The 15,218-nt window shown below is 38.1% G+C and overlaps 1 protein-coding gene across 1 annotated transcript in view; it reads left to right on the forward strand.

Annotated features, from left to right (window-relative positions):
- C1H1orf87 (chromosome 1 C1orf87 homolog) overlaps window positions 1–15,218 on the forward strand; it is a 94,870-nt gene that overhangs the window by 21,116 nt on the left and 58,536 nt on the right. Inside the window, 6 exon segments of the mRNA XM_059077800.1 lie at window positions 10,408–10,460; window positions 13,018–13,088; window positions 13,091–13,158; window positions 13,766–13,812; window positions 13,814–13,881; window positions 13,884–14,017. Coding sequence (XP_058933783.1) covers window positions 10,408–10,460; window positions 13,018–13,088; window positions 13,091–13,158; window positions 13,766–13,812; window positions 13,814–13,881; window positions 13,884–14,017 — 441 coding nt within the window.

Genomic DNA, 15,218 nt, shown 5'->3' on the forward strand with positions numbered 1-15,218 from the left:
GTATGACTAGAAACAGACTCAGTAGCACAGTTTCAAAAATAGTGTGCTTTTTGCATCTGGCAGCATGAAAATGAAAGTGTTAGTGCATTAATTTTAATAATTATCACAGTTGATTGGTAGTATGTTCTTTTCAAAGTCCTTTTGCATGTTTTATCTTGTTTGTTCTCCACAACAGCCGTTGAGGTAGGTAGAGACACATTGATGTTATCCTTATTTTATAGACGAATAGACAGATGTCAGGGACATTTCCACTTGACTGTGCATTGGCAGCTGAGATTCAACAAGTCCAAAGCCAAACCTTTGATCCTGCTCTTCTTCCTGTGATCTGTGTCTCACAGAAAGGACCCACAACTCTCCCAGTTGCATAAGCAAGAAATCCGGGCATGCTTTCCTCTTCTCCATCCCTAACTGATATCCAACTAATCACTGAGCCCTTTAAATTCCATTTTTTATGTCTCTCAAAGTGTCCTCTTACTTCTGTTTCTTCTGCCATCATCCTAGTCAGACCACCATTACACATCAGTAGGAAGATTTTAATTATCTTAAAACAGGACTTATTTTTCTATGCTTTCTTCTCTTTATTGGTCAGCTGTGGTAATAATAATGCTGTGGGAAAAGCAAGCCCAATATTCAGTGGTTTATAACAATAATCATTTTTGTTCACATCACAGATGTAAGACAGCTTTTACTTATTCCAGTAGGACTTCCGAGGCTTGGCTCCAGACTGCAGATTTGGTTCAGGTCTGCTCTGTTTTTCTTATTGTTCTGAATCCAATGGGCTCCTCAAGGCAAGCTCTTCTCATGATAATGGAAACATTTCAAGAAGACAAACACAACGGCATTACTCAACCACAAGTACATTTTAAGTCTTTGCTTATGTCATATCCACTAACATCCCGCTGGACAAAGCAAGCCACATGGCAAAGCACAACACCAATGGGGCAGGGATATCTATATGCTACCGCTTTTAGGAGGAATTTCAAAACCACTGATCAAGTGTAGTCCCTACTTAAAACACTTGGACACCATGTTTAATCGTCACTGCCCTAGTAGAAAATTCAAATTCCTTGACTTACTGTACCAATTTAACTCTGTTCACTGTCTACTTCCCTTCAATCCCCACCTTTCAGTAAACTGAACTTCTGTGTCCCAAATAGAATTCTGCTTCTTTTTATCTCTTATCCTTTGACCATGCAATTACTTTTATGCAAAATTCTCTTCCCTCCTTCTTTATTTAACTCCTAATTACATTGGGGTCTCAACACAGATATCAGATCTATCAAGAAACATCATTGTCTCACCACCAAAACTGCCTTTTCTAAGGTACATCTACATCAATCTGTGCATATGGCAGATGTTATTATACTATTAAAATAGTTTGTTTCCTTGTCTATCTCCTTCCATAAGTCTGTAAATTCCTTGAGAATATTCATTTTTGTTTCCAAAATGTATCTCTATATATTGACCCAAAGCCAACATATTATTTAATGGAGAAACACTAGAGGCTTTCACATTAGAGTCAGGAAAAGTAAAAGTACCCAATATCTCTGCTGGTTTTTAATATTATGTTGGAGGTATTAGCTAATATAATTAAACAAGAGAAAACAATGCAGGCATAATAATTAAAAAGGAGGAAAAACTCTTTTCAGATGGTAAGACTATATATAAACTGTCACAATTTCTAATGAAGAAACTATTAAAACAGTAAGAGGGACTTCCCTGATGGCCCAATAGTCAAGAATCTGCCCTCCAATGCAGGGGACATGGGTTTGATCCCCGGTCCAGGAAGATCCCACACGCCATGGAGCAACTAAGTCTGTGCACCACAACTACTGAGCCTGCGCTCTAGAGCCCATGAGCCACAACTACTGAAGCCCACGTGCCTAGAGCTCATGCTCTACAACAAGAGAAGCCACCGCGATGAGAAGCCCTTGCACCACAACGAAGAGTATCCCCTGCTTGCCACAACTAGAGAAAGCCCACGCGCAGCAACAAAGACCCAACACAGCCAAAAATAAATAAATTTATTTTAAAAAAGAACAGGGCTTCCCTGGTGGTGCAGTGGTTGAGAATCCGCCTGCCGATGCAGGGGACACGGGTTTGTGCCCCGGTCCGGGAGGGTCCCATGTGCCGCGGAGCGGCTGGGCCTGTGAGCCATGGCCGCTGAGCCTGCACGTCCGGAGCCTGTGCTCCGCAATGGGAGAGGCCACAGCAGGGAGAGGCCCGCATACCGCAAAAAAGAAAGAAAGAAAGAAAGAACAGTAAGAGAATTTGGCAAAATAGAGTTATAGCATCAATATCCACAAATCAATAGCTTTCATATATATATATTATATACACACACACACATATGTACATACCAAAACAAGTTAGAAAATAAAATGGAAAACACTATTTACAATAGCAAATAGATACTTAACTAAATTAAATAAATAAATAAATCAAATAAATAAATCCAAACATTTATGAGGAAAAATATAAAATACTCTTGAAAAACATGAGTATATTTGAATGATGGAAAGGCATGCTATTATATTCTTGTACAGAAAAAATTAACATCATCAATTTCTATCCAAATCCCAAGACCTTTTTTGTATAAATGTAAAAACTCATCCTAAAATTCATATGGAATCTCAAGGGACCTTGAATATCCAAAACAATCCTGAAAAAGAACAAAGCTAGAGGACTTATACTTTCTGATTTCAAAACTAACTGCAAAGATACAATAATCAAAATGGTATAGTACTGGCATAAAGACAGACATATGGACCAATGGAACAGAATTAGGCAGGCTCTAGAGCACAGGCTCAGTAGTTGTGGCTCAAGGGCTTAGTTGCTCCGTGGCATGTGGGATCTTCCTGGACCAGGGCTCAAACCCGTGTCTCCTGCATTGGCAGACGGATTCTTAACAACTGTGCCACCAGGGAAGCCTGAAATGATTTTTTGACAAGGATGCTAAGATGATTCGATTGGAAAAAGATGTCTTTTTCAACAAATAGTACTGAGAAAACTGGATATCTGCATACAAAAGTATGATCACCATATACAAAAATTAACTCAAAATGAATCTATGACTTAAATTTAAGATCTAAACCTATAAAACTCTTAAAAGGAAGAATAGGGTAAAACCTTCACATTAGATCTGGCAATGATTTCTTAGATCTGACCCCAAAGGCACAGGCACCAGAATAAAAAATTGACAAACTGGATTTCATGAAAATTTTAAACTGCTGTGCATCAAAAGACACTATCAAGAGAGTAGAAAGGCAACCCACAGAATGGGAGAAAATATGTGCAAAACATACATCTGATAAGGGGATTAATGTCCAGAATATATAGAGAACTCCTAAAGCTCAACAACAACAACAAAAACAACCTGATTCAAAAATGGGCAAAGGCCTTGCATAGACATTTCTCCAAAGAAGATACACAATGACCAGTAAGCACATGAAAAGATATTCAACATCACTATCATATTAGCGAAATGCAAATCAAAACTATAATGAGGTACCACCTCACACGCATTAGGATAGCTACTAGTAAAAAAAAATGAAAGAAAGGAAAAAAAACAGAAAATAACAAATGTTGGCAAGGATGTAGAGAAATTGGAACCCTTGTGCACTGTTGGTTAGAATGTAATATGGTACAGCCGCTGTGCAGCAATTTCTCAAAAAGTTAAAAATAGAATTACCATTAGGTCCAACTAGTCCACCTCTGGTAATACACAAAAGAGTTGAAAGGAAGGTCTCAAGGAGATATTTGTACAGCCATGTTCACAGCAGCATTATTCACAATAGCTAAAATGGAGAAGAAACCTAAATGTCCATCAACAGATGAATGGATAAGCAAAATGTGGTGTATGCCTACAATGGAATATTATTCAGCCTTAAAAATGTAGGAGAGTCTGATACAGGCTACAACACAGATAATTTTCACATTTGCTAAGTGAAATAAGCCTGTTACAAAAAGGCAAATACTGTATGGTTCCACTTATGCAAGATACTCAGAGTAGTCAAATCATAGGGACAGGAAGTAGAATGGTGGTGCCAGGGCCTGAGGGGAGGAGGGAACAGGCAGTTATTTAATAGGTACAGAGTTTCAGTTTTGTATGATAAAAAGAGTTCTGTGTGGGCTTCCCTGGTGGCGCATTGGTTGAGAGTCCGCCTGCCAATGCAGGGGACACGGGTTCACGCCCCGGTCCGGGAGGATCCCACATGCTGCAGAGCAGCTGGGCCCGTGAGCCATGGCCGCTGAGCCTGTGCTTCCGAAGCCTGTGCTCTGCAACGGGAGAGGCCACAACAGTGAGAGGCCCGCTTACGGCAAAAAAAAAAAAAAAAAAAAAAGACTTCTGTGGATGCATGGTGGTGATGGTTGCACAGTAACATGAGTAGACAATACCACTGAACTGTGCACTTAAAAATGGTGAAAATAATGAATTTTATGTCATGTGTATTTTACCACAATTCTGAAGAATGGGAAAAAACATGAACAAAATCAAGATGTCAATCCTCCCTGAGGTAATTTATAAACTTAATGTGATTCCAGTAAAAATAGTATCAGATTTTTGTTTTGTAAATAGTCAAGTTGGTTATAAAGTTAATTTGAAATAATAAACAAGCAAGACTAGTCAATAAAACCCTGAATAGAAAAGCAGTGGGTACATGGCTAGCATTGCCAGATATAAAATGTAAAATCTCTGTCTCTAAAATAGTGTTATTTTGGCACATAAATAGATGAGACTAATAGAATTGAAAAAAAAAAAAGTGAAGAAATAGACCCAATGGCATATTGCAATTTTGTGTATAATAAAGATGACATCACAAATTAGTAGGGAAAACATAGGCTTTTTAATAAGCAATATAGGATTATCTAGCCACAGAGAAAATTTTAAATTGTGTATATTCTTCACATATTATACATGTAATGATGTATACCAGGATGTATTCCAAATGGATCAGAGATTTAATATGAAAAAAAACTGCACAGTAGTACAAGAAAATGGGCAATTTCCTCTATAATCTGAGATAGGGGAAAATTTTCTCAACTGTGACTCAACATGCAGATACAATAAGAAAAAACGTGATAATTTTGATTACACATATGTGGCCAGAACCACCATCAGCAAAGCACATAGATACTTAACAAACTGGGGAAAATATCTGCAACTTATATCATAGATAAATATATCCCTAACAGATAGAATCTTCTATCTAAAAATTAAGAAGAAAAAAGACAGTAAACTATTAGAAAAATGAACAAAATATAGGAACAGACAGGTCACAGAATGATAAATATAAATGACCCTTAAACATATCAAAAGATATAGCCTTGCTCTTAATAATAGGAATGTAAGTTAAAACCACCTTGAGATATAATTTCTCACCTATTACACTAGCAAAAGCCCAGAAAGTTGACAATATACTTTGTTAGAAGGTAGAGGAAATTTTAAATGGAACAACCACTTTGGAAGGAAATTAGGCAATAATCAGCAAAACTACTTATGTATGAATTTTTTGACATGAAAATCTCACTGTCAAAAATCTATCCCAAAGGTACACTGGAAATATGTTTAACAATTTATGTAGAAGGTGTTCATTGCAGCATTACTTATTATATCAAAAACTGTAAACAACCTAAATTTCCATCAATAAGGGACAGGTTGAAAAAACTAAGGTACATCCATACATGGAGTATTATAAAAACTTTAATAAAACTGTAGAAAGTAATGAAGAATATCACTATATATATGAATCATATATATACACATATACATACACACATATACATAAATATAATTGTATGGATATATCCATACTATATATCATTGCATGGAATAATATAGCTAGATATACTATTAATTAAACAAAAGCAAAGTGAAGAAAAGTATGTAGATTATGCTTCTAAATATCTATTATTGCTTACATTTTTAAAAATGAAGGAATTAATAAAAACTTTTTTTAACAAAATGCTTACCTATTGGGACTAGAGGGAATATAATGGAGGGATCAAGAATAGAAACCACAAATCTCTGACTAAATCTTGTTCTGTAGATTTGGCTTTGGAACTATTTAAATATTTTACATAAATATAAAACTAACTTAAATGTTTAAAAAAATCAAGCCCTAAAAATTGAAAACAAAATAAAGTAAGTCTGTTTTAGTTATCTATTGCTGCATAACAAATTGTCTGAAAAGGTGACCACTTAAACCAATAACCATATATTATCTCTCACTGTTTCTGAGGGACAAGAATCCAGGCATGGCTTAGATGAGTAGTTCTTGCTCAAGGTCTCCCATGAAATTTCATGCCAAATGTCAGCCTTCAGCAGTCACCTGAAGGCTTACCCAGGGCTAGAAGATCCACTTCTAGACCCCTTTGAGTGGCTATTGACAGAGGCATCAGTTACTTGCTGGCTGTGGCCAGAGATATTGTCTCTTTTCAATTTGGGCCTCTCCATAAGGCTGCTTGTGACATGGTATCTGGCTTCCCCAAGATAAGTTATCCCAGAAAGAGAGAGAGAGCGAGAGAGAGCGTGCGTGTGCACAACCAAAACTGAAGCCCCAATGTCTTTTTAAGAACCTAATCTCAGAAGTGGCATAGCATCACTTGTACAGTGTTCTTCTATTGGTTATCCAGACTAATTCTAATTAAGTGTGGAGGGGAAGGCCTGCACAAGAACATGAGTACTAGGAGGCAGAGATCACTGGGTCCGCCTTGGAGACTAGCTACCACATGAACCTATGTATTAATTGACAGCAAAACCAAAGAGCATGGAACTATTGTAAATAACTTTAAAACATAATGACTTCACTGTGTCTCTAGTGGGGTATATACTCTAAGGAAAATTTTTTTGAAAAAGTACCTTTAAAGGTTTTCAGTAACCATTATGTTGATATTGTTCTTCTGTATGTGTATTGGGGGATAAAGCAAATGAGTCACCATCTTGGTGGTTTGGGGACTTGGAATTTCTAGTGTAGGAGAAATGAAATATAGCTATAATATTGATGTGACAATATAAAACTCCTATACTCCTACATATGATTTGGAAATATCAGTATGAACTCTTTTTTAAAAAAAAAAACTACGTTTCCTAGCCTTGTCCATTGAAAAAATGTAGAAACAATCCCATGTGAATGAGCACCCTACCACCTGCATTGTGTTCAGTAAATTCTAAAGGCTGATTCCAGCTTTGAGCCTCTAACATCTGCTTACACCAAAAACAGTGAAGATACCAAAGACCTTCCAAGACTTGTCAAGAAAAGACTCAGGATCTAACTTAAAATGGCTCCCACTAAAAAACAAATAAATTAATTAAAGGCTCCCACTAGTCAAAGTGGGACATTTTGGATATCAATAAAAATAATAATTATAATAGATTTAAAGGCATTCAATATGCTTAAATCCATAAGTTTACAGTGATGTTTAAAAACAAAAACAATCGGTCACCTCTGAAGAAAGCTAGGAGACAAACAATTTTTAAATTAGTGCAGTAAAGAATCAAGCATTTATTCAATGTGCCTTTTCTCTACAAACTGTATCTTAGATAATGGTTGATAAGGGACAGTTTTTCTTTAGAGAAATATTACTACCGATAAATGAGAAGTAATAGTAGAGTGAGAATACCACTATTTTCTAAAATCCTAACGAAAGAAAAATGGACTAAAGCAATGATTATCAGTGCCAGTGAATATCACAAAAAGGAAGACAACCTGACAGCATTTGCTTCCATGGGAAAATATACCAACTATGAAATGATTGAACTTGACTGTGATCAAGATTCTAGATCTAACTGCTGTTTTACAGGAAATATATGGGACAATTTGTTAAACAGCAACAAAATCCAGACAGTAGAAAACTTTATAGGGTAGACAACTCAGCTTCTTCAACAAATAAATTTCAAGGGAAAAAATATGAAAAGAAGGGTGGGAGGGTAGGAAGAACTAGAAATGTTTTTTCTTTTTTTGGCTGCATTGTATCTTCGCTGCTGCATCCGGGCTTTCTCTAGTTGCAGCGAGCAGAGGCTACTCTTCATTGCGGTGCACGGGCTCTAGGCTTCAGTAGTTGTGGTGCACGGGCTTAGTTGCTCCGCGGCATGTGGGATCGTCCCAGCAGGGCTCGAACCCATGTCCCCTGCATTGGCAGGTAGATTCTTAACCACTGCACCACCAGGGAAGTCCAGGAAGAGCTAGACATTTTAAAAGATGTAAGTGATATTAGCCAGTTGCAGTATGTGGATATTATTTGGCTCCTGATTTGAATAAACAAACTAATAATACTATTTATCAGATAATTGGGGGATTTTGAACAGTCACTAGGTAGTTGATGATATTAAGGAACTACTGTTAATAAGGAATTTTTTAGTGTAATAATGTCATTGTGGTTATGTTTAAAAAGAATCTTTATCCTTTGGTTAATGGTTCATAAATTTTGTTGTGCATTGGAATTACTGGAGTACTTGTTAAAACACAGATTTCTAGGCTCCCAACCCTAGAAATTCTCATTCAGTGGGTCTAGGGTGGGTCTTGAGAATTCACATTTGTAACAAGTTTCCAGGTGATGCTGAGGCTTGTGACCCAAGGACCACACTGTAAAAATCACTGCTTTTTAAATACATGCTAAAACAATGCAGATGAAATAATACATTGTCTGGGGTTCACATCATCTCTGGTGGGGGGTGATGTGGATATAAAAATACAAGGTTTTCAGTTGATAACTGAAGCTTGGTGATGAGTATATGGAGTTTCATGATACTATTCTCGTTACATGTGCCTATGTGTAAAGTTTTCCATAATTAGAAGTTAAAATTTAAACAAAATATAAATTTTACAAAAATAAATAAGCTAAATGATTAACTCTAATATTTACTGTATTAATATGTTTAAAGTATATATTAAAATCATATATATATTAATTTGGAAATACTATTTTTTCAGTTCTACATTTCTCAAAAACTATCAAATATTTTACATGCATCTTTCTCATGGTTGTATTTATTATCACTAGTGTCCCTTTTTGAGCCATTTAGCAGCCTTCGAGAATGCATCAAGACCTTGGCTTAAGTTATTTAAGAAATAGAACTTTTCAACTCTGCATTTAATGCTGTCTCTGTAAATTTTCACCTAAGTCACAGCTATCCATTGCCTAATATTAAGACAGCTGGTTGTGTTCACTTGTCTTGGTGAAGAGTATTCATGTCTTCTACAATGTAACCACTTAAAAATAGTTTTAGTTATAAGCCATCTCTTTAAAAGACTTGTTCACACTTCCAACACTTTCAAGTTCTAATGCCCAAGGACAGTTGCTGAATCGGTGTTAAATTTCCATGCTTCATTTGTACCGATTCTTGGAGGTCAATATTACAAAACTAGCATCGCTCAAAGTCATTCCAGGCTACTGTGTCATCCATTTCCAAGCAGTATTTTGTGATTCAAAGTAAAACAAATGACAGAAAGCTGTAGTATCAGAGCCTTTATAGGTACTCTGACAACCCCTGAAGTCAGAAACATAGTGATTCTTGATCAGAATTTCCCATTTTATCTTCTTTGACACTTTAGGAACACTCTTTGCTTTTGAAAAACAGCCCAGGATGATTTATATCAGTGAAGGGAGATGTCTGAGGCCCGGCGTGCCCTTGACCTGAACAAGACATCATCATCATTCTGACACTGTCTTTCTTGGTTTCTTCTTCAAGTTGAGTGTTTTTCTTGACGCTGGGAGTCAGCAGGATACAAGAGAGTCCTGGCCCTCATAGAGTTCTAAAGAAGCATTTATCAACACATCATTCTCATGGAGTCAAGGTGTTCTTTAGTCCCCTTTATTCCCATTTATACACCAAATTTATTGAGTGCCTTTATCTTTGGCACAAGAGGTACAGGTGAACAAGGCATGTATGATTGCTGACCACCCCTCATAGATCTTTTGGAAGGAGATACACAAAAAGTAGCAAACAAATTCATAATATAGTTGTACAATATGCAAAATATTTAAAATAAATTATGGCATTCATTCTTCACAGCATTCCTGGGAGCACAATATATTTTCCCCTTTCCATAGGCAAGGCCATAAAATTTAGTCTGTAATGTCTAGGCCAAAAGGTCTATGAGGGGCAGTCAGCAATCATACCTGTCTTGTTCACCTGTATCTCTAGTGCCAAAGATAAAGGCACTCAATAAATTTGGTGTATAAATGGGAATAAAGGGACTAAAGAACACCTTGACTCCATGAAAATGATAAGTGTTGATAAATGAGTCTTCAGAATACTGTAATATAGAAGTGTATCAATTCTCAGAGGCAGAAAATATTTATATGTACCTGAAAATATAAATATTTTATATTACAAGTAATTTATAAAGAAACATATTGTTCTGAGAACACTATGTCTGAAATACCTAACTAAATACCTTGCAGAATGAAACTGTTCTGTGGACGGACTGTGGAATCATTCTCATCCCAGAGGAAAGGTGAAAAGCAGGGTCCAAATCTTATCTGTGCAATTTACTAAGTAGTAAATTTTGGGCAAGTCTAGCCTAGTCCTAGATCTACTAAAAACATTACCATGACTCCCCACTGCCCTCAGGATAAAGCACAGATACTAACAAGAGTTAAGGCTATTCACCTCCTTTCTCCTGCCTCCCTCTCCAGCCTTGCCTTTTGTCTTTCCAAAAACTTAAGTGATGCTCTGAGAGCATCCATTACTCTCTTTTAGGCACGTGTGTGCACCTTTGAGGTTTTCTACATCCAGTTTCCTTTTCCTGTACTCTTCCTTCTTCTCTTCTCCTCTTTATTCCCCTTTTATTCCCATTCCGTCTATCACGGAAGTCTCCACTCCTTAGCCTTTCCAAATCTAGCTCATCTTTCAAGCCTAGACTTAAGTGTCATTGCTTCCAGACCTGGACCACCAAGTCCAGGTTAGATGGACCCATGGGCTGTTCTGATAGTGTCCCTTACCATCCCATGGTGTACTGTCACAGTCGCTTGCCATGCCTCTCATCATCTGCAAGCTCTGTGAGAGCAGAGGCCATATCTGTTTTATTCACTGTAGGGCCTATCACAGTGCCTGGCCTAGCCTAGGCAAGCCATAAATATTTCTTAAATGAAGGAATAACTATTCCTTAACTTCTGCTAAGGAATACAGAACTTCTGTTCTGAGGCTTAACTTCTGTAAGCCTCAGCATTCCAAATATAAAAAGGTACAAATACTACCTACCTTATAGGGTTGTTGTATGGATTAAATTGAATGATATCAACAAAGTACTCATATGGTACTTGTAGAGAGTATGTGCCCAATATATGTCGTGTTATTACTGTGCCTATTTTAGAACCCTCTGACACTCCTTCTCACTCTGCCCACTCTTAGAGACCCTCTTGATTTTTCTTTAAAATGTTTCATGACTATACAGCATCTGTAGGTTGCTATTCATACTGACAGGTTATTCAATATAACTATCAACTGAGTACAGACACTCAGTTTTCAGTGAATCCTTCTGATAATGTCTCCTTTCAATGACTTGACATTAGAAATAGCCATGTGATTCAATTTGTACCCAGGATTTTATGTTAATCAGGTATGGCAAGATGACACATATAGAGGCAACTGCCTTTGAAAGAATGTATTATTTACATTTCCCAGTGAAGAGGGGGCATGCCACACCATGCAGGGCCACGTGTGGAAGCACCAAAGTCAATCAGGAGGCAGAGGAGTGAGGGGAGAGCACAGGCCACAGCCTTTACTGGGGTTTCCATGGGAAAGGTAATGCAGGGCAGGGTAAATAGATCAGAACTGGCTGGTTTGAACAATTCCAGTGGGCTTTGGACCCACCGGAAGCCCAAAGAGGGGCTGTCCCCAGTCCGATATCTGGACCTGGGTAAATTTAGGGCAGGGGAAATACTGGCTTGGTGTGTGAGAGCTAGATAAAGGAGGTGGTTGAAGATATGGACTTAGGATTGGTTGGTTCACATATTAAAGATGTATTAGCAGGCAAGCTGCTTACTGTCTCTAGGAATTAGTTAATCCTTGAAGGGGAAGTCTCCTCCAGCCAGCAAGGCCCCCAAGATGTCAAACCATCATAAAATACAGAAAATAAAAAACATTATTAATACATCATACACCATGGCATGAGGGAATGGGATTTTATCATTGACCTTATTCCATTATTTATTCTGTTGTAACCTTTAATAACATTGCTCTTGGGGTGTAATATTCTGGGTGTTTTAATCTCTTCTATTCCATTCTTGACAAAGCTCACAATTGCCTTTGCTGCCCTTCTTGAATCTGCTAATTGAAACAGCCCAAGGATAGCCCTATCTCTAATAATGGCCCTCCATTGGCCTATAAACACCTTATGGTCTACCTATTTTTTCTTTGTCACAGACACCTTCTTTATTGCACAAATGAAAAAGTGTCTAATTGTCCATTTATTTATCAAACTTGTGTTAATTGCATAATGATGAAGTTAATGTTGAGGTAACCTTTCTATTTTGTGGGGATTCAATGACTCAGTGACCACATGGGCTGAAGTCATTTGGAACTGTGAATGTGTTTTAAGTATTTGTTGACTCGGACTTCCCTGGTGGTGCAGTGGTTAAGAATCTACTTGACAGTGCAGGGGACATGGGTTTGAGCCCTGGTCCGAGAAGATTCCACATGTTGCAGAGCAACTAAGCCTGTGCGCCACAACTACTGAGCCTGCGCTCTAGAGCCCACGAGCCACAACTACTGAGCCCACGTGCCACAACTACTAAAGCCCACTCACCTAGAGCCTGTGATCCGCAACAAGAGGAGCCACTGCAATGAGAAGCCCAAGCACTGCAACGAAGAGTAGCCCCCACTCGACACAACTAGAGCAAAGCCCACGCGCAGCAACAGACCCAGTACAGCCATAAATAAATAAATAAATAAATAAATAAATTTATTTTTTTAAAAAAAGAATTTGTTGACTCACTCATATTCTCCCTTTTTTTCTCTTTCTCTTCACCCAACCCTCTGATCCTTACTACCATTTGTCTTTGTTTCTTTAGGATTCCCAACAAGGAAAATGTCTACTGCAGCTCTGTACCAACTGGAGACCAGTCCCTGTCCTATATCCATAGCCTCCTCAGAGAAACCTTAGAGACTGATCCTTAGAACAGATGGCAAGGGGCAGCTCTGACCAACCCAATGTTTGTATCCTAAGAGTTGTTGGGCTGTTTTCTATTGTGGTTGAAGAGGTACTATTTGTTGACTGTATATTTTGACGTGAAACAGATAATAAGAAGGTCTGAACATGGACTGGTGGACACCACACTCCATATGTCCCATCAGCTTTCAAGGAAGCTTCCCTGAGGAGTTCACAGACAAACCTCAAATGATTCCCCTGAACATTGCATCTCGCTTCCCCCTTCCTCCTCCCAGATCCAATGGGTCTCTAAGATTTATTATTCTAAATTCTAAATTTAGTGTTATTCTAAATTCTCATATAATCAAAAAATTATTTTGTAAAAGACAGATGATATGTGTTAAGGAGCCTTCTAACACAGCATGTACTCTGAAATGATTTCCTTCTTTTCTTCCCCTAAAGAAAAAGGTCCTGAGACATTGTAAACTAATGAATATACCCAGACTGAATACTTACTTTCAAGTGTAAGTGTTCTTTCCTGTTCCTTTTAGGACAAGGCCTAAAAGTGGATGCTTTGATACCAGCCCAACTAGGCTTCTTCTTCCTTGCATTAGCATTTAGTCATTTTGTTTTAGAGCCCTGCTAATTTGTTATTACTGTTGTTGTTTCAGGATATTGGCCAGAGGCCAAGTGGAACAACAAAAGAAGACACTTTTCTTTCTGGTCAGAAGAGAACTCAAGTCATACCTTTTGAGTTCTGGCTTATTAGACAAGCTTCAGAAAGAGCTGAGGATCCTGTCTCTTCAGGATTTCTTCTCCAACCTCAGCTGAGCTGCCTCTTCTTGAGGCTTGAGGTCCCGCTGCTGTTACCAACACTCAAGATCCTTTGCCAGCGATTTTCTGGGAGGGGATCTCCTGAAATGGTATGACCATCTTGTTATTTTAAATGTGGGTTCCTTTGTTTACTTGACTTGTACCCACCAGAGTAATGGAGTTAAAAGGTAGGTTTCTTTCTTGAAAATAACCTTTACTATTGACCTATAAGACTCAAAGCATATTTATATTCATATGTGGAAACCTCTAGTCAGATAAGACCCAAATAGAAAACAGATTTCGGTCTCAGCCTTGTTTAATTTCTCTTTAAAGGGTTTCCTGTCCAAACTTTCATTGTCTGCTCTTAACACCATTGGGATACTTACAGAATCAAGATAATGGGCCCACCTGAGTCTGTTTACAAGCTGATCAGTCTATAGGCTCTGAGGTTAGAATGGAGAACTTAAGGAAGATGTATCATGACAGTTCCTAGAGAGTTAAGAGGTGGGAGGTATCTTTGAAATATAATTCACCACCATCATTTCACTGATTAGGAAACTGAAACCCAGAGGGGTTAAGGAACTTGCTCAGGGCACCCAGAGTATTAATAGTAGACCCAGGGGGCTTCCCTGGTGGTGCAGTGGTTGAGAGTCCACCTGCCGATTCAGGGGACACGGGTTCATGCCCCGGTCCGGGAAGATCCCACATGCTGCGGAGCGGCTGGGCCCGTGAGCCATGGCTGCTGAGCCTGTGCGTCCGGAGCCTGTGCTCCGCAATGGGAGAGGCCACAACAGTGAGAGGCCCGCATACCAAAAAAAAAACAAAAACAAAAACAAACAGTAGACCCAGGACAGAGATAAAGGCTCCCCGAAGATGAGACCAGGGTTCTTTCTCTGAGCACTGCACTTCCCAAGCTCACATTGTGAGTGTATACAAAGCATAGTCCAAGTGTAACCAAATCTGGGAGCTAAAGGAAAATATCCTAAAATAGGAAGAAATAATACCAATGGATAAATCATTTGTGAGCATGTGTTGATGGAAAATCAGGCTAAAACCAATCTCATAGGGCTAATCTGAGGATTTAGTAGTATAATAAACACAAATCACCTGGTCTCATGTTTAGTATTTAGTAGGTACTCAAATAAATGTTAGTTCTATCTCCTGCCCATCCCTAATCTGTGAAAATAGATTCAGTTGTATATTTATGAGAAGTATTTAGCAATACAACATCAACCTATTAGTACAAACTCTCTGAACCTTCAGTTCAAGCCAATTCTCCAGGCTGAGATCTAGTTTCTATCAGGACCTTAT

The sequence above is a fragment of the Kogia breviceps genome, chromosome 1 (assembly GCF_026419965.1).
Source record: "Kogia breviceps isolate mKogBre1 chromosome 1, mKogBre1 haplotype 1, whole genome shotgun sequence".
NCBI classification, from domain to species: domain Eukaryota; kingdom Metazoa; phylum Chordata; class Mammalia; order Artiodactyla; family Physeteridae; genus Kogia; species Kogia breviceps.